Genomic DNA, 20,875 nt, shown 5'->3' on the forward strand with positions numbered 1-20,875 from the left:
TTTGAGTTCATACTGTTATAGAATACCATCTCTACTGGCTAACAGCACATCCAGCTTATCTATAATTCTACTTTGCTGGAAACTTCAGCTGGTCTGGACTTAGCAATTGGATCCAGCTACCATGTAATTGAACAAGCTTACTCTAGAGAACTAAGTTAAACACAGTCTTCGCACATTACCACCCACATACATGTAGACATCTAGAGATCTATAGGGGCAGACTGAAATAGACTTTGCAATATTAATGGTACGGAGTGATTTTGTTGCTACAGAAATTGTGACACAGGGTCAACTGCAAGGCGAAGGGTATTTGTAGTCCAATGAACAAGTCATTACGCTAATATCGTAATACACTGTTTAACTGCACAGCAATGGCTGACACCATTCAGTATGTATTTCTGTTCAAGACAAAAGGTATAAATTAAAGCATTTACCTACTAGGAAAGGATATCCACTATGGCCAAAAATGAATGTCTAAGAAATCTGTGCTTTGCTTAGAATTGTAAACTTCTGCACTGGAGAATTCAAGCTGTCTTATCTACAGTAACTATAAGTATTATTCAAAATCCATGCAAGACCATAACGAGTATGACACAAAATTCACACCTAACAATCTAAAAATTTACTCTTTAGTTTCTATAACTGAATATCATAATCTAAAAATGTCAGAATCAATTATGAGAGCAGGTTGACGTGGTTATTAAATTGATTACTACAACAGATCACTGGCGACAGGATTATACTGCATTGATCCATCAACTGCGATCAGATTAAAAGTCTCCAGATTTCTAACAAAAATATGTGCATGTCAGCTGACTGGCATTTATAGGCACTCTTTTTTATAAAGGCCACACCAATTTAATTTGTTGGTTCTCGGATTCGCCTCTTCGTTTTTTTCTGATTTGCAAAAAAAAAAAATTTGATTCTGGTCCTGAATCAACTGAAAAATGATAAATGTTTTGCCCCAAACAGTTGAGGAAAGTCCTTTTCTTCCTAGTTGTTACAGTTTTCCCATCTATCATTGCAGTGGTATGATTAAAAGTTCAAAATTCAATGTTTAAATTTTAACCCAGCCTTTTGTGTTGACTTCATGGCTCATTTCATAGCATTTAAGCCTATAATAGGATGCCTAGACCTGTTTTTATTTTTATTTTTTTTCGCCCTGTCGCTTCATATTTTTTCTGAAAAAATCCGAGAACCAACAAATTAAATTGGTGTGGCCTAATGGATATTGATGAATGAGCATGTCATGTTATGATGCAGAGACTTTCCACTGCAATTAGGTCCACTAAAAGGGTTGACTTGACTGTTTATTTTAGCTTTAGGTGCCAATTTTATCTTTAAGTTTGTATTCTTTGTCCATCCTCCTCTAGATACACGTAACATCACAAAAAAGCTCATAAACCTTACTTTTATTAGGGCAAATTGATAAGATCCCTGCTTGCTACCAAGATGGACATACATCACTTTAAATCACTGAAGGCCAGAAGATAGGTTATTACCTTTTTTCTACTAAAAACAACACACAACATGTACATGTACATGTATGTAGAGAACAGTAATGTTCAATACCATTAATGAATGAAGAGACCAATAATTTAATACCCAAAAGAGAAGTATGTTATAGGATGTTCTTCAGATCTGGATTTAGCAGACTGGCTTCTTACATTCAGTGACACAGATTGCAGTGCAGTGACTGCTGAATTTCATTCTGTCCATCTGATTTTCGGTATCCACACAGATCATGTACATGTACATGTATATCCAAGAAGCTAAATGAATTAATAATGGGCTGAAGTAATTTATTCCAATCAATCTTATGAGATTGCTCAAACCCCATCACCATATAACACTACTGACACATAGTACATTAGCAATCGTCAACGCACGCAGAGACTCAGAAATACAACCTCCAACACGATTTTAATCCGCAGAAGCCAATCAAAAACCAACTAAGCTTGCTAGTATAATGGAGAGGCCGTAATGCCTGCAATGAGATGAGAATACTAGGAAGTGACGTCAGGTTGGGTCTGATAAGAAATGATGCTTGATTCGAAACATATGTTTGTGCACATTAGGCCAATATGGAGACTTCAGCAGTGTATGCCTATACTGAAGATATCTTTGATGAACAGTAACTGTTACAAGTACGTCATATGATAGGATGGATGCATCATGACTAAAACACAATGTAGTAAATCAAAATAATGTTCTTCCATCCAGTTTCAATATAATAGATTATAGATATAGTCCATCACAATATTATTCTATCCACCCACATGTCAATTTGTCTTGTTTTAAACTTGATCCACAATGTGGCAATTTGTGCTGGGTGCAAGTTGTCTTTTTCATTCCATTAATAAGTATGTTAAAAAAGTACATTCAGATTCTAAAAAGTAAGCTGCTGAACATCTAAATCTGCCATTTCACTTCTGTCACACAGCACTGGTGAGAGATGATGGAATCAACATACATGTAGATTTAGAATGACAGGACTAGATATTAGCATGTGTTGAGGTTACTCCTGTACAAAGCATGTTAGATTTCACATTTCTAGACCCAATTCCTTTACAGTGTATGTTAAAGACACCAAGTCCAACTGTAGTACATATACAACATCTAGTCAATATCTATCAGTAGTTTCTGAATGATTAATTTTATTAATAATGAAAATGTGTCAAAGTGGTTGTACGGAAGCCAGTTATCCATGCTAAATAATTGTTCAAGGAAGTTCCTTGTAATGTTAAAAGTGGCCTTAATGTAACCAGCATTGTGTTATATGGTGCAAGCTCATGTTGACTGAGTGAGAGAAGGGTAACATGTACTGTATCATGAAATGTATGCTGTATAAACGCCATCATTGTTTTCTGGAGTCTGTGTGCCTTTTCCACTTTTGCCTCATTTAAAAGTACACACAAGCTAGTGATTTCTGCACTTCATCACCCTGTGTATAACAGATCTATATTAAGAAACTGAGAAATAAACATCAACATTCAAAACAGGAAAACAGCATGCTTCAGTTTAATGGGCAGAACACACAGAAGTGATGATACATGACAAAGGGGAGACCAGTGAATAATGTTCTTTTATTAGTAAAAGCTACCAAATGCTGAAGCATAGCCATCAAAAGGATATCTGAAAACTTTGAAAAAAAATCTCCAGCAACCAAAACAGAGTTCAGAGTCTCAGCAAGGATGTAAGTTTCATCCAAAATGAACAAAAGGCTTATACTGGTCCGCTCAGAATGACCTTAGCAGGGAGGAGGCTAAACGAGACACCATCATTAGTTTCCATTTGTTCGCCACTTTGTCACTGCCTTCCTCAATTTCCTGCCACATTTTGTTCTTTCTCTATTATAGGTTTAAAGCATTGGGAAAATCAATGTTGCCTTGGAGATGACAGCAGAAGTAAATTTCACCTGTAGTCCTCTGGGACTGCTGTACTATGAATTTAGTCAGCGGCAAGGCTCTAGCCAGCTCAAATTTTTGTTCAGTCAGCCCAGGTTTATGATTGGACCTAGGGGACATCTTTTGTATTAATTCAACCCTTTACCAAACAATGCAGTTTCCCACATTTTGAGAGGTAAATCATGGGGTTGAGCATGGTTCATGGTGAACCTCTGGATGCTTTTTACCTCAGAATTTTGTTTGTCAAGATTGACGAATTGGTTTTAAAAAATTTCCATTACACACAACAAAGTTCCTGCAATTGACAGAAAAAGGGTGCTGGCTAGAGCCTTGGTTGGCAGATACCAGCAAGCCTGCATGTACACGTAGCCCCAGGGGAAAGCACCTCACGAATATCCCACATGCAAAGGACCACAGGAGGAAAGACAGACCTTGGACAGAGACAATGCAGATCCCTCGCATTTGCCAGATACATGACCATACTTCAAAACATTCAACAGATTTTATCTTATTGAAATTGCAACAATGCAATACATGCAGAACAGAAGCAGCTGTTGCTGTTGTTGTGTCCCGCACATAGAAACGAATACTGGACAGACAATACTCATTTTCACTTGAGTCTAATGGGGAAAGTCATGTAAAGTGCCTTTCCCAAGGGCACAAGATCGGTGGCATGTCAGGACTCGAACCCGGGACCTCTTGGTTCCAAGTCGCGCACGCTGCCGTTGCGCCACACGACCTCACCAGATGTGACATTAAGTCACCACTCTATCCCATATCATGATCAACTGTCCATGCAACTGCATAAACATTGCAGCTATACATGTATAAATCTTAAAGTAAACAATGGACACGACAGAGTTAAGAATACATCATGACATTCTCTGGGAGTCTTCAATACAACCCAGATGCTCAATCATCACTGAGTGATCACTTCACAACGTCTGGTGGATACAGGCTTCTGGAGGACTCTCAAAAAGGGCAGAATGCAATATAATCTGTGTGGGTGGAGGGGAGGTGGTGGCTTCTTTCACAATATTCCTGCCCACTGAGTAAAGAGACTCTTTTTACACAACCAGGTCTTTTATTCAGCCGACGTTTCAGTGACCATCTGTCACCTTCCTCAGGGCAGTTCTGACTGGTTCATTGCATTGGAGCACAGGTATCACTGCTGAATAAAAGACTTGGTTGTGTAAAAAAAAGTCTTTTTACTCAGTGACTTACCAACCTGATGAAAGTATTCACAGGTTCCTGTCCACTGTACTAAATTTACATGACACGGTACACAGTATTCGTTGAGGATGGACTACATATTAATGCATTACTGGGTTACTAGGTTATGTAACACAAGCTAAAGCATACTGTTATTAAAACCTGCTAATGGATCCATTAGAAAATGTTAATGGTATAATAAATATGCCAAAGATGACATCTATAATATGCATTCTACATTATCAGATCCTACATTTACCGGAAGCACATAAAAACGGTTGTAGTAACACTGTAATCATCAAGCTCTATCTACCAAGAAATTGTTCTCGCTTTCCCTAATCACCGAGTGATAAGTAAGGCTTATTTGCTGCAAAAACTAATAAAGATTGCGTTACAGCACAATATTTCAAAAAGCTAATCAAGTCTTTATCTCCACAGGTGCTATCAATGTTCAGTCTTACAGTTCAATGTTCCGGAAAAAAGTATGAGGCCACAGAGCAGTCGATCACCTTAGCTCATGTTGAAGAGAGTTCTGAGAAAAATGATACAAAGTATATATCCTGACATAAATCTTCTTGTAGCATATTAGTGCCGGGCAGGTGTGGCTGTGTTTTTCATAAAGCACACGTCCAACAGGTTCAGAACTAAAGCCCTGTGTGAGAGATGCGATCCAGATGGATGTGTGGGAGAGGTGCCGGAGGGGACTTTTACTTCCCGTTGTTGATAGGCAGGGCTGGAAATACTGGGTACATGTGCACCTTAGTGCACCCAAAATTGGAGCTGTGCACCCAATTTTTTTTCTTTCTGTAGGTATTTTTGTTCATATGAAATGTAATATAGTATACAGGATATTCTTGGCATCTAAGTGTCAGAAAAATAATAAAGCCTTTGTTGTAGTACTTGAATGTCTAAGATTTTGAAGTTAGCTCTTATTTTAGATTTAAGCTTAGAAGAGGCGCAATTAGATCTGTAATTAAGTTTTGTTTCATATGGTGCACCTAAAAAATTTTCTGTGCACCTAATTTTTTTTGGTGCACCTATTCCCAAAACTGAATTTCGAGCCTTGATAGGGCTTGGCTAATGCACAGGGCCCGGAGTTGTCAGGCTTAATTACGAGTGATTCATCGCAGGGCAGGCCCCGGGACTCCCGGGACAGGGAAAGGCACTCCGACAATGCCGTGTTTGTAGCCGGCAGGATGTCCTCACGACCAGATAAAGGCATCAGTCATGCAGAGTGGGACGGAGGCTCCTACATGAGCCAAAACACCACACAAGCCCAGACATGTTTTATGTATAACACAGAGAGACACTGCCTACATGAAGGCAAGGGCTTGGGCATCACAAAGCAGGACAAAAATAGTGTTCAGCAGCTCAGAGTGTAACAAAAGAGCAACATGGAATCACACACATAAAAACATATCTTGGTGGTCATACTGCCTATTCACAGCAAAATGGTTATCGGATGCAACTTCTTATCACTTTTGACTCCAGATGCTAAACATAAACTGGCCAGCACTTGATTAGGCCATGTTGATTTGATTATATGGATGACATCCGCGCGCGCATGAATTTTCGGCCGTTTCCAAAAAAAAAAAGTTTTCAACCATACTGTAAATCATACAAAACAGTTGCAAAATGAACAAATTTATACCGTAAGTTGCAAAAAAAAAATATTTGAAAACGATACCAATGTCGTAGAATGCCAAAATCAAACAAAAAAGACGAAAATGTAAAGAAATGAATTTGAAGAGTAGAGCGATACTCTGTGCCCTTTGTTCAACCTTCATGACCACGTAGATTTCATAATGAAAGCAACTTTTTTTTTGCAAAACTTTTTTTTTATTCGCACGCTCGCATCAGTTTTGGGGTTCCCAGAGGATGTCATCCATATAATCAAATCAACATGGCCTTAGGCTAGGGTCTACAATGACGTGGCCAGAATTTGAATAGGCTTCTGCACACTTAATATCTACTGACGTCATCTGTAAGTACAAGGATTAAGCCACTGAAAATAGGCAGAAAAACTGATGCCATGAAAACAACTACAGTAACAGTAACTGACATTTCAGCACCAGGGACTGACATATGATATGCAATAATATTTGGGTAGCTATATAGCAATATTGTATGGACATAAAGTTACACACTACAATGTCATGTTGTATGTATCTTAAAATGCAATCAAACCCTTATAATTCATTTCCCCAATGGGCAATTCTTTCCTCTTGACTTCCCTACAGTTGTCCATTTTAATTAGAACTCTTAAAAAAACTGCTAATGCTTATCAACTGAAGAAAACAATAAAACATTTTCAACACATGGGCTCACAACTTCCAAAGAATTTACCGTGCTTTCTGCTGTCAGACAAAGCACTGGAAAAAGATTTAAGCGAGGGTGTGCATGAGGCAGTGTCTGGGCCAGTGGGCACAGCTCACACAGAAAACACTGCAATAATGTGTCCAGTGACCTAGACTACCCCCTTTCCACAAGAGACTACAACTCTTGCCATCCTTCTGGACAACTTATGGAAAACACCTAGTACTTACTTACACAACTGCATCATGCACTGAAATTTGTTTGCTTCATCAATCTGGTCATATCAGAAGTCAAGAAATGATAACTTTCATTAAAACCTAAAACAATGATATTGAAGCATTGATGAAGGTTAGCCATTCAGGTAAACTATATTCAAACTTTAGAAAATTCAACACTGGATGAATTACAATAAGTACTTCTAGATGCTTCAACTGACATCCAACACTCATGAGCATCACCAAAATAATTTGACAGAACTAGTCAACACTTCTTACAAGACTTTAGTTAATAAAGAACTGGAGAATGACACTTAAGAGTCTTTGTCATGTTCAACTGTTTTTTTCCAGTTCTTTCACATGTTATAAGTATTGACAAGTTCTCTCAGTTCATTTTAGTGATGCTGAAGAAGAGTGACAGATGTCACTTTAAACGTCCTGAAGTAATCTCCGTAATTCATTCAGTAGTAGAGTTGGAGTTGTTTGAATAACGACAGTGAAGGCGATGACAGGTTTCCCACACCAAGTTCCTCAGAGCTGCAGATTTACCTGTTTGGGCAGCCTTCCCAATCCGATAGCTGACTGAGCAGGTCAATAGCAATAAAGTCCCAAACTACATGAAATATGCACAACTCCCCCATTAATGCCATGTAACTTCTACTACGCCCAATGCCACCGCGTTATTTCTGAACCGGTTATCAATTTTCCACTGCGGCGGCGGCACCCGTTTCCAGAATGGCCGACCCATGAATTTGGGACAGTTAGGCTGTGAGTGACAGCGGCAAGATTGGCAGGGCTACGGCTAGATGCAACAGAGATCTCCCCGAGCAATGAAGCAAGGGTGCTCCCCCTCTCCTCAAAATCCTTGCACCTCTCCCAAAATGTTCAAATTTAGGGTTTTCTCATAGTATTTTTATGACAATTTGCTGACTTGTTCATCAACCAATTAAGGAGCACCTCTCCCCTAAGAATTTCTGGACAGATCGCTAAATTTGTCAAATTTAGGGTTTTCTCACAGTATTCTTATGATAATTCACTAATTTTTTTCATCAACCAATTAAGGAGCACCTCTTCCCTAAGAATTTCTCGACAGATCGCTGTGCAAAAATAAGGGGAAAAAATTGCAGCACCCCCATCCACGGATCAGCTCAGTGCAATAAGTCACACATTATCAAATACAACCGTGGACCATTTACCGATGCACATGGCCATGCTTGAAGGTAAGAGATTTTCTGGCAAAATGCCATCAGGGAAATACTTCTCAGTACATTGTGGAGAAAATCAAGAGTGATGTGGGCCCTGGCTGGGTCAGTAAAAATATTTATGGACGCTAAGTACATAAACTGAAAGTGGAGAAATTGTTCTGCAGGGAAGGGACATAAAACTTCTGTACTGTGCCATTCTTTTTTGCTCAGGCCAGATAGATGCAAACCTTTCAGTTCCAAAGCATTCAGTGGTTTTGTTTTACATGTAGTAGGTCACAAAATCAGTTCCAACTTAGTCACAGATGAGAATTGAAACAAATTTAAAACACTAAGTTTTCATTGTTTACGGAAGAGGACCACAGAAAAGTTGAATTGGTGTGCTTTGAGCACCAAAGGTTACCTAATCATAATGCATCACTTTTGTCTGGTTTTCCAATTAGGCCATGTTGATTTGATTATATGGATGACATCCGCGCGCGCATGAATTTTCGGCCGTTTCCAAAAAAAAAAGAAAAGTTTTCAACCATACTGTAAATCGTACAAAACAGAACAAAAATATACCGTAAGTTACAAAAAAATAAGTAAAAACTATACCAATGTCGTAGAATGCCAAAATCAATCGAAAAAAGACTAAATTATAAGGAAATGAACTTGAAGATTAGATTATTCACCAAACTATATTCTGTCCCATTTGTTCAACCCTCATGACCACGTAGATTTCATAATGAAAACAACTTTTTTTTTGCAAAACTTTTTTTTTATTCGCACGTGCGCATCAGTTTTGGGGCTCCCAGAGGATGTCATCCATATCATCAAATCAACATGGCCTTACTGAAATCAATGTCGTCAACAGGTGCTAGTATATCATTTTTTAAGTGCTAGTATATCATTTTTCAAGTCTTATGAATTTTACATTGATTCTGTACAGGAAGCCGATGTCTCTTGACACTACCATAACTTTACCTCTCAGACGACAACTTGAATACTCTTTGCTTGAGTGAGATTCAACAATATAGAATGCATCTTAAGTAATTCAAGAATTTCACTACCTTTCCTATCTCATTCTGTATACCAAATGCCACTGGGCTAGACGATTTCCCACAATGTGCTTATGGAAAACCATCTTGTCATGCCCTGAACCTTTCTCGAAACAGCTGAAACTTATCAACACATCGCACACAGGAAAATGAGACCTTATCGTTCCACAGCGAGTCTATACATAGAGAGCTGCTTCTGCTGAGATCAATAGTTACTACCAGTCTTTGCCACACCAATAAACATACACGTCAGTGCCTGACGTAAACGGCAGTCAACATTCAGTATGACCTTCAAATTTACAGTGGCCTTCTAGCAAACTGACAGATATACAACTTGTGCAACACGTGGCCAATACAGAATCAAAGGCTGATCAGAACTGATAATAGTTGCAAGTGCACTTAACATGCTGCTTGAAGAGGTCTTAACATTGTGAAACAAAGAAGCTATTATAATATAAATATTTAAGGAAAGTCTAACAGCAAATATGTCAATTTATTTCTAACTCTTTCAAATTGACCTTGAGTCTTCATCACAGTTGCCCATGCATTATTTTGATGTAACAAAGTACCAACGAGATTAATGACATAAATTTCATCAGTAATACATCATGTTCTTCTAATGACCCCGTGTAAAAGGCTTTGAAAAGTGCATTTTGTATCCTGGGTCAAGAACAGAGGAGCACATTAAAGCCGGCGCTGCCTATAAAAGCGTATTGCCGAGGGTTAATGGGACTGTTGATGTGCGGAGAGGGCACTCACGGCGGAGCCCAGGGTTGGGGAGGACATAGAACACCAAGCCGTATCATCAGTTCTTCTCCTCACATTGTTTTTATCTACTTACAGCGACCATTACCCCACCTTCAGCGTTTTATCTGGGCATGTTTCACCGACGTGGCTGGACGTATAAATCGCGATTCCTTTCATTTCGATCCTGGATACATTTTTAGTGGTACAAATGGTGTCATTAATGGAGAACTGGATTATCGTTTAAGTGCATCTCTTTCACACAAGGTCACGGCAGCTATTTCAATGTTTATACTCCATGAATTGAAGAGAAGGAATCTACTATGTAAGGGTTAAAACGGTCTTTTGCTGCCTTTGAATTTCTTTTCAAAAGTCCATAACTTTCTATATCCAGTATGTTGGGATAAAATCTGTATGGAAGTATAGTTTCAGAAGGAAAAAGCTATCAGTAGTAAAATACTGTAGGTTCTGTTTCTTTAACATACATGTATGACAGGGCTAGAAATACTGGGTGCATGTGCACCTTAGTGCAACCAAAATTGGAGCTGTGCACCCAATTTATTTCTGTGGGTGCGCTGGTGCACCCAAATATTTTTGTACGTTTTTTTACATACTAAATGTATAAAAGTATACAGGATATTCTTGGAATCTGTCAGAAAAATAATAAAATCTTTGTTGTACTACTTAGTTCTGTAAGATTTTGAAGTTAGCTCCATTTCATATTTAAGCTTTGAAGAGGAGCAGTAAAATCTGTAATCAGTTTTGTTGTGTACGGTGCACCCAGAAACATTTTTGTGCACCTACATTGTATTTCCCAAAAATGAATTTCGAGCCCTGTATGAAAACTGCTGTTACTTACATAAAGGAACCACAACTGAAGATTTCAGATGAATACAATTTTTACAGCATGTCTATCTGTGCCTTGAGTCTCACTACATATCAGTGTAAACACTCTGTGCTGAAAATTTGTAGCCCAACGTGTACTGACACTCAAAGGTACGCATAAAAACACATTCCTAGTTGTGTGTATGCCTGATCAATATACCGATATCTCGACAGTTAAAACCATGGAACAATTTATAGTCGACTATAACAGAGTGCAAAATGTCCTCAAGCACTATTTGCTGGCTTGATGACTATCAAACAGTCTGTATGATAGCAAGGAACAAGCAGCATTAATGGTACATAAAAAATGTATTTCCCGCACCGCTATATGGATTTTTAAACATTTGTAACCAAGGAAGCAGTCTTGAAAGTGCCTCACAGAACACAGAGATATGAGATCAGGTCGTTTGCAAGACACTCCATTCATTTCCCAGGACCTGACTGTTGACTACCAAACTGCAGAGTACTTACAACAAACAGTTCAGAGTCAAGCTTGGCTGGTGTATTTGAACCTCTCTGGTGAATGGATACTGTCTGCATTTGATACTCAGTCTGTCTTTTGCCACCCGAGGATCTGCTTGGAGATTAGTTGTCGAGTGTACCAACATCTACAAACTTACAGTACAAACATTTCTTACAGACACGGGACGTGCCCCATATAGGATATCAAAATAAGTAGAAAATGTGGACAAGACTCTGCCCCTGAGACAACAAACAACACATCAAACAAAATGAAATTGTCATGTACTGGTCATAAAACAAACCGTCAGGTTCCTAAGTGCAGAAACTCATTTATGATCTAATCAATGTTTAGTGAAACATCTTGCTGACAGGACAATTCAACTAAAATCCATTGCAATTTATTGTACTGCTGTTAACTTTAGAAACTCTTCAGTATCTGAAATATCATGGCTTATGTACTGTTAAATGTGGCTTCTATATTGTGATAATGAGCAACGAAAAACAAAAGTGGAACATCCATAATCCTAGAGTCTGTGATAAGGCCACACCAATTTAATTTCTTGGTTAACGGATTCGCCGCTTCATTTTTTTCTGATTTGCAGATAAAAATAAAAATTTAGAATCAACTGCAAGATGCTCATATTTTGCCCTGAACAGTTGAAAACAGTCCTTTTCTTGCTACTCGTTACAGTCATCCCATATTTCAATGCAATGGTATCATTAAAAGTTCAAAATTCATTGTTTAAATTTTGAACCAGCCTGGTGTGTTGACTTCATGTCTCCTATCATAACCATTTTGGGCAATAATAGGATGTTTTTATTTTTATCTATTTTTCGCCCGCCCGCTCCATTATTTTTCTAGAAAAATCCGTTAACCAAGAAATTAAATTGGTGTGGCCTAAGGGCTGATTAAATCCTGGCACTTTCCAGCGAATTTTAAACCTTCAGTCCTGAAATATTTGTGGTTACGCTTATCTTAATGAAAGATCAGCAATCGGGACTATTTCTCATCCATCAACTCAGTAATTAAGGTTAACATCTTGACAGCAAAAGAGATCTTCATCCCCAACACAAAGTAAAAATAGATCAATGGAATAAAGCACACACTTAAGCAGTTGCATAATTACAATTGAATGAATTGTAAGTTTCTCAAAGTTACAGCAAAATTTAATGAAGATAGATGTTGGTGAATCATGAAATAGATGAATACACATTCAACTAGTTTGCCAGCTTTCACTCCAGACAGATATACATGAGATACATGAGAAAATGAATGTGAGCACAAGTGGCAATCATTTGTTTCCCGACACAGCTGTACCAGACACAAAGGGAGCAGACTGTTGCTAGTTTGCACGAGAGAGTCGATACACGTGCATTTGCAGGAAGTCCTGGCTTGAATATTGGAGATCCTGTGTGATGTGTTGGAGTGGGAATGTGTATAATATAGATGACTGTGGTGGATTGAAAAGAACAAGTATTGGAGATGACCCAGATTGATTTGCACATCAGAATAGATTGATTGTATTAACTCAGAATACCTTGCAATCAGACACATTAATCCACATCACCCCTTCGTCTCAATCATGGAACAACAGGGTTTTCACCAGGATTTTTTCACAGCATAGGGGTCAGGTACAGAAAGGCAACTTTTGCAGTGCAAGTCGTGCATTGAGCCCAAAAAAATTGACACTCATAACCCCCTGAGACACTATTTCTCACTTATGGAGGGAGAGATTTTGTGAAGTTAAGGTTTTCCCATTGCTATAGCCTAATTCTAAAGTCATATTTTCTTCTTCTTCATGATTCATGAAAGTTCTTCCAGAAAAGACACCCCTATGCTGGTTGAAAGACAGCATAGGGGTCCAATCACAGCATAGGGGGTACAATTTACAGCATAGGGGGCCACTATGCTCAAAAGGCCTGGCGAGAACACTGAACAAAAGTGAAATTAAGCTATCAGCAGAGACACACGAGTGGTACATGTGACAGGAAACTGCTGAATGGATCAAACAGATGAAATTCACCAGCAAGAGTCATACAGGAACAGCTTACAGTACTATGGACCTTACCTCTGGAACTCACTCCCCCTACAACAACGACAGCAGCCTAGTCTCAGAACTTTTAAACAGTTTTTATCGAATTGTATTTAAGATTAGTTTTATCTATGACGATTGTGTTATTTTTAGACTTTTGGATGTATTGTGAATCTGTTCAACTGTTAGGTGTTTGTCTGTGCTTTTGTACCAGGATTTCCTGAAAAACAGGCCAGAGTGGCCTGAGTATGATACATGTACCTGGTTGAACAAATAAAGTTGAAAGTTGCTGAAACCTTTGATCATGCTACACAAATACGATACATTCCATAAATTATTGTCATGTCCAACTACCATATCTGCCTACATAGGCCAATTTCTGTACACTGTATTTCATAAGCGAGACCATATCATCAATACATGACCATATTGTAACCCATATACTGTATAGATAGTAGTTTGTAGTAAGAAATGTAATAAGATAATCTAGTTTTGTAGTATTGTTGTATTACTGCCACACATTGTACTATGTATCGAGCAATAAAGTTCATTCATTCATTCATTCATATACAAAAACTTCCCGTCAGTTACCCCAAGACTGGCCATTTGTAATGGCTAAAGCCTTGTCCAATATATGTGGTAATTATTCTGCTATGAGATGTGGTTCCAATTACTGCGAGACAGAAATACAATGTAAAAACTGTTGAAAACTAATTGGAACACCGCCTGAAATCAATGTAGTTGTTAAGAGTCCACATTCATCAAACGTTTCATGGCATTCACTATAATGGTATTTTCAGCCCTCAGGAGAATGTTACTCCCCAAAACAGCGTTCATCTTGATACAAGTAATGTCAGACTGAAATAACTTTCCCTTCATCTTAATTTTCTACCCAAAGGTAATGAAGAAAATAACACTTTGAATTGCAAGAAAATCAAGTACAAAAGTAATAATGAATGGTTTAGTTATTTAGTTCAAAACCAATGCCACAAATTTTGCAGCCAAAAAGGCTGAATTGCGTTACGACATTGACAAAAGTACCACATTCTGTGACATTCATCAGAAGTCATTAATTTCTTGGTTAACGGATTTTTCTAGAAAAATAAATGAGCGGGCAGGCGAAAAATAAATGGCCCAAAATAGTACGATAGGAGCCATGAAGTCAACACACCGGGCTGGCTCAAAATTTAAACAATTAATTTTGAACTTTTCATGATACCATTGCATTGAAAGATGGAATAACTGTATTCAGGGCAAAATATGAGCATTTTGCAGTTGATTCTGAATTTTTATTTTTATTTGCAAATCAGAAAAAAAGGAGCGGGCAAATCTGTTAACCAACAAATTAAATTGGTGTGGCCTAAAATAAATAAACTTGAACTGGAACTTGATGTACCATAAAAAGCTAGCTACTCCTATCAAGTCAGCATATAAACACCCAGGTAAACAAAAAGACCTAAATTTTACAAAAATGTAGTTCCCAAAACACGATAAAGCTGCTGACTAAATGGGGACAGTCCAAAGAATTGGACCACCATCAAAGGGCAATTGTGGAGAAAAGTTGTTGAGCATGCTGGAGCCTAGACATCCCGGGTGAAAAAATGGGTGCTTCCGCTACCATAAAACACTTTATGATAAAAGGGTCTTTATGATAGCTGGTGTGTACAAATGGTACTTCAAAAGCAGAAAGTTTTCTTAAAACAGCAGGGCCTGTTTCTAAGTACATCTAATAACTAAATTGATGCTGCTGCTTTCCACTGACACCAGTTGAACACACAACAACTTTCAGCACCAAGGACAGTACTGAGTTATACACTGTGCTAATCAATCCAGTGTTCAACTTACATTGCAAACAACTACCTAAAGTTAAACTGGAATCTGGCCGTAGAAAATTTGCATACAGGGGTGCATTTGCATGGAATGAGTTGCCTGGTACAGTTAGGGTGGTCACGTCTGGCCTTTCAAGAAGCTGATAAAACAACATTGCTGACCTCTGACCTCTCGACCCAGCCTGATCCATCGATTTTGATGCTCGCTTGTGTATATATATGTTACTTTTGGTTATTTTGTTTACTGTTGTTGGTGTTTATGTCTATCTGAACAGGGCACGCCTGTAAAGCAGTATATTGTACTGAGTGCGTCTACCCTGTATAAAGAAGACAGAAATAAATAAACAAACAACTTAAGTATGAAGATATATGGTAGGAGAAAGACAGTTCCCGACCTGTATATAGCCATACCACTTCTAAGGACAGCAACAAGCAATAAGGCATATATAGCTGCATTAGTCTTACACAATGGAAATAATGCTACACCATGTTAAAAAGCCTACTGTAACAACAATCTACCTGGTATTGTTTGACAAGTACAAGACCACCCATTGTAGAGCAAAAGGGCGGAGAACATTATATATTATTCAACATGTAGGGTGCAATTCAGGTCCTCAAGTCCTTTCCCTCTAAAACTTGAAAGAACACTGAAATATTGACTCTAACTTTGCCTATCTTTGAGAATGCCCTAATCAGACAGTAAAAGGGCTGCCAACTGCAGGAGATAACACTGCCTCAGGCACGGCTGTCAGCTGATGGAGGGGACTCAGGCTTATCTGCACAGGACTTCTGTGACAGAGACTGATTTGCAGACAATGCAGACCACTTATCCAGCGTGGGATGACAAAAAACACATTTTGTACCTGCGTGTATGTCACACAAGGTGAGCTGGGTTGAGACTAACTTTCTAAAAGGGAGCTCAAAATCAGTAAATTACCAGTGGGAATGTCAAAAGCATAAAGTTTTCCTTGTCTGCAATATGTAACAAACAACCAGTGTCACAATTTCAAGGACTGTGGCATTCAAAAACTTGTTTTTTTCCTAGAACTATTGTAGAGTGGAACTCATTGCCAAGTAGATTAGAGTATGCTCAAAAAATACACAGCTAGCTTTAAACAACAATAATATATATACATGTCATGTACATTATATTGCAGCTAGATGTGCAATGGTTTGGTTTGGCAGATTGTTCACTGTTATGTAGCCAGCTAATGTCGCACCGCGCACCTGCAAAACTGGTACGTTATGCCGAAGGGCAGTTATACCAGCTATACAGAATGTGGTCTTGACAACGGACCACCAATGCCCAAGTGTGTACAACTGTGGGCCTTGAGCTTCGGACTCAGAGCCACATGAGGTCACAATCCCAAGTGAATGAGGATGCTAATAGATATCTTCGACAACAAACGACTAGTACCAAGACAGATACTATTAGATAGAATGTTTTGCAGCATAAACAAAACATAACAAATCTGTCACAGCAGATGCAATACTGCAAGGTACATGTAAGTTGCTCCTACCTGAGTCATTGCGTAGGTATGATGAGAGAGCCGGGAAGCTCAAAATCAGTATTACTAGTGGGAATGTGACAAGCATTAAAAGTTTCTTGTATGCTGTATGTAACAAACAAAGTGTAATATAACCAGAGCGTAATATAACCAGCTGCTGTCGCACTGCGCAAAGCTGGTATACTAGCCAACGATACCAAGTTCCAGGGTTGGACAAGTCCCATTGCCCACTTGCCCAGGGCAAGTAAAAGCACTGTTTGGGCAAGTAAATATCCCCCTGTACTTGCCCGATTGGGCAAGTACATTTTTTGGATGCAAAGTATTAGCCCCTGCAGTATTTCAACCAAGTTTTAAACAATTTTGATAAATAAAGCATCCAACATCATAAACTCTTTCTGCTAGTAAAATGCATAGAAATGTGTCATATTTTGGGCAAGTAAAAAGTTGGTTCGGGCAAGTGGAAATGACCATGTACTTGCCCGATAAGGCAAGTGGATTTTTGAAAACTTGTCCAACCCTGCCAACACAGAATGTTTTGCAGAATAAACAATGCAAAACTATGTCACAGGAGATACAACACTGTCACAGTTAGAAGGTACATGTGCGTGTAAGTTGCTCCTACCTGAGTCGTTGCGTAGGTAAGACGACAGAGCAGGGATGAGACAGGAGTGACTGAGCAGCTCCGGGATGATGGTGGGAAGGGCGGTCTGCTGCACTGACAACATCTCCACCTGCCCCCCCTCCTCTCCATCCTCGTCAGGCACGTGGCCTCCGGGGTTGATGTAGCTGGCAAGGACCTGCGGATAAAAAATATTTTGGATGATGAAATCTGTTTGATATTATTGAAGAGATTCATTTGTCACGTATAGATACAGTTCCTAGTGAATTCTTTCATCAGTGACAACTTTGGAAGGATAAGGAGACCGATGGAAGTCTTGGGCCTAGTCTCGCACTCTCGCGAGATTAGGCCACTCCGTGAACAAGATGGACTGATAGCCATCGAAAATTTGGAGGTTAGTATCCTTATCCTTCCAAAGTTGTCACTGATGAAAGAATTCACTAGGAACTGTTTGATATTAATATTTACTGCCATTTCTTAACGCATTGTCATCATAATTTCATACTTGAAGTGTTTGAAATAGCCCCCAAACAAGCTACATGAGGTGTTCCTTTATTTTTTGGTGCCACCAATAAATAAGTAGAACCAGCCTACGATACGGAACAAGCAACCATTCTCCGTCAGTGATATTGCATTTTTGCCTCACAGATATGTGTGTTGCTACACATGAGACATGCTATATGTATGTCAAACAAAAACTAAGAGGATGGAAAAATATTCTGGCTGGCTAGACTAGTGCTTTGAACTAACTTTGAATAATCCGGGATTGACTAATGAGAGAAAACTGCTCACTTGTAGCAGACAGGTAACATGTTCCTCCTGCATACCCTGGATAAACCACCACCCAGTTCAACAGAACTCTACCTAGAATGGCACCCTTCCTAAAGATCTCTGGCTGATTCTCAAATATGCTACTGATTAGAAATGCCAAAAGGCTTACTGTAAATCACGATTTTTATGCAGTACTTTATTATATTCACAGTTTTTGCAGTCACTTCTGAACTTTATCATTACCGTGAAGAAATAATTTGCCAACTTTCTTTTTGCTGCACCTGCTGCCACCGCAAACATATAGTCCCACAAACATGTCCATTTTTCTCAGACCACAAACTTTTGGTACCGCGAACATAAAGTGAACTAGAGAAGTAACATTTGCAAAGCAAAATGCATAATGTTTACCTTCGGACATGGTCTGCTCTGTTAATTCTTACTCAAACACATTCACAATCATAGTTCATACATGTACTACTAGTATATAGTGACAGGAGCAGAGTAGACCATGAAATTGCAACATTATGTAACCCAAAACCAGTCACCATGGTGACAGATGTCAACAAATCATGTCATTGGTCAGGTCAGAGGTCAGTGTTTGGAGAAGAAGAAGAGGAAGAAAGATAGCAAAAACAATATCTTTTCCTTCGGTAATCATAATGACAGTATCTGCTGACCTGTAGCAGACAGGTAACGTGTTCCTCCTCCATGCGCTGGCGAGTGAGTGCCTGCTCCACGTCCCAGCCCGAGGTGGTTGACCCCGTGCCGAACCCCGTGCCCTTCGCCCAGTACAGCTGGCCCTTCTCCTGCCCCGTCTCCGGTGCCGAGGGCTCCTGTGCTGTCGGGAAGATCTACAACAAACCCACCACAGGACGGATTAACAACTGCGTGATGGTTGCTCATCCAGGAGTATTATAGAATATGACATCATAGATCTTCATAAATCTGTACAACTGTGCTGATTCAAAGTTTTATTAAATTAAATGCTTTGATCACCGTCTGGTAATCTTTATCAGTGAAAGAAAAGGAAAAGTGTGTTGATATATCATTTTTATATCATACCCGGGCCGCGATAACGTTCGATAACGGGTTCCGGAGCGGGCCGTACTTTACGGTACGGCCCGGTCCGGAACCCGTTATCGAACGCCTCCATGGCTTCCATAAAACGGTTCGAACGCGTTTCTCCCTAACCGCTTGTGCCCCTTTCGAAAATTCGAATACAGAATCCGGACGTTGGAACTGATGTTGTTGCATTTGAGATATTAGTGGCACCAACTTTTGGCTCATGTTGCATTGAAAGGCGCATTTTCTTGGGTGGGTATGATATAAATAAAATACAACACGGTGTATTCCGCATCGCCCTCGGTCCCGGCCCTCCCGCGAGTCGGATCGCCCTCCTGCCTGCGGGCGTCGGGCGATCCGACCCGCGGTCGGGCCGATACCTCGGGCGATACGGAATACCCCGTGTTGTATTCTATATGTAGCGCTGGGAAAATGACAGCGATGAGATGGAATTCAAACGGTTTCGACTTTATTTGTCTTTCTCAAGAATGACAGAGATCGGACCACTCCTCCTTTTATTATCTTTTTCTGTGTCTTTCTAGTGCAGGGCGCTCTGCTCGAGTTTAAGATATTGACCAATCAGCGTTAAAGATATCTGTGTTATATGCATCATTTTCCATTTATTTCACTGATGAAGATCATCGATCTGATGGTGACCAAAACGTCTAATAAAACCTTGTATCAATCCAGTCGTACAGAGTTGTCAAGATCTATACACACATGACAACTTGTTTTATGGATAAAAGACCATATTATTCATGAGAACACTTCCTACTTCTTAAAAAGAATGGCATAGCCTATGGGTCAATGCCCAATTCTGTGCAGTAACAAGATGAGCAGAATACAGAAAAATAATTATAGCAAGATATACATCTCCAACATGTTGAATACTATCAATTATATAGTTCACTTACAGACAATAGTCACTGTAAAGCTTGTTGATAAACAGATTACGGCAGCAGGAGTTATTAATAAAAGTGTTGAAAGTTATTTCTGTCCACGATTAAAGCACTTTTTGCAACACCTATCATCAACAATGCAAGTACAGCAATGAAAATTGGCTGAAAAAGATTAGGCAAACTATTTACTGCAACTGTTAAGAAACAATAGCAACTATTCACTGTGAAGTAAAAGCTGGAAAGTTGAGGTAATTCTGACAGCTCAAGAGTTATGTCATAGAACCTGGTGTTATGAAATGCCACCAGTGCACAAAGCAGTTACTATAAAACAATAAGGCATGGAGCATCAACAGTTGTTAAAAGTAAAGATTAGAGACAGCGGCTAAGTGATGGGAGTACTTGATTATGGTAATCTTCAGAAGACACAGTCCAAACGTACATGTACATGTACATGTACCTATATCTTACTTCCTCTACACAGCTAAGGATAAAATATAATATCAAGATACTAAAAATTCTCAAGTTTACAGTCATTCAAACACACAAAGTGGGACTGAGGATTCTTGGGTAAAAATAGATATTTTTCATCGTTGAACAAGAACAATGAACAAGACATGGTCCCAAGTCCCTTTCTTCTAAAGATAAACCAACACTAGACATAGAATGAAAGC

The 20,875-nt window shown here is 39.1% G+C and overlaps 1 protein-coding gene across 1 annotated transcript in view; it reads right to left on the minus strand.

Moving 5' to 3' along the window:
- LOC109472224 (baculoviral IAP repeat-containing protein 6-like) overlaps positions 1-20,875 on the minus strand; it is a 154,294-nt gene that overhangs the window by 59,324 nt on the left and 74,095 nt on the right. The window contains 2 exon segments of the mRNA XM_019771825.1: positions 17,476-17,650; positions 18,921-19,094. Coding sequence (XP_019627384.1) covers positions 17,476-17,650; positions 18,921-19,094 — 349 coding nt within the window.

Source organism: Branchiostoma belcheri, unplaced genomic scaffold (genome assembly GCF_001625305.1).
Source record: "Branchiostoma belcheri isolate BF01 breed outbred unplaced genomic scaffold, Haploidv18h27 scaffold27, whole genome shotgun sequence".
NCBI classification, from domain to species: domain Eukaryota; kingdom Metazoa; phylum Chordata; class Leptocardii; order Amphioxiformes; family Branchiostomatidae; genus Branchiostoma; species Branchiostoma belcheri.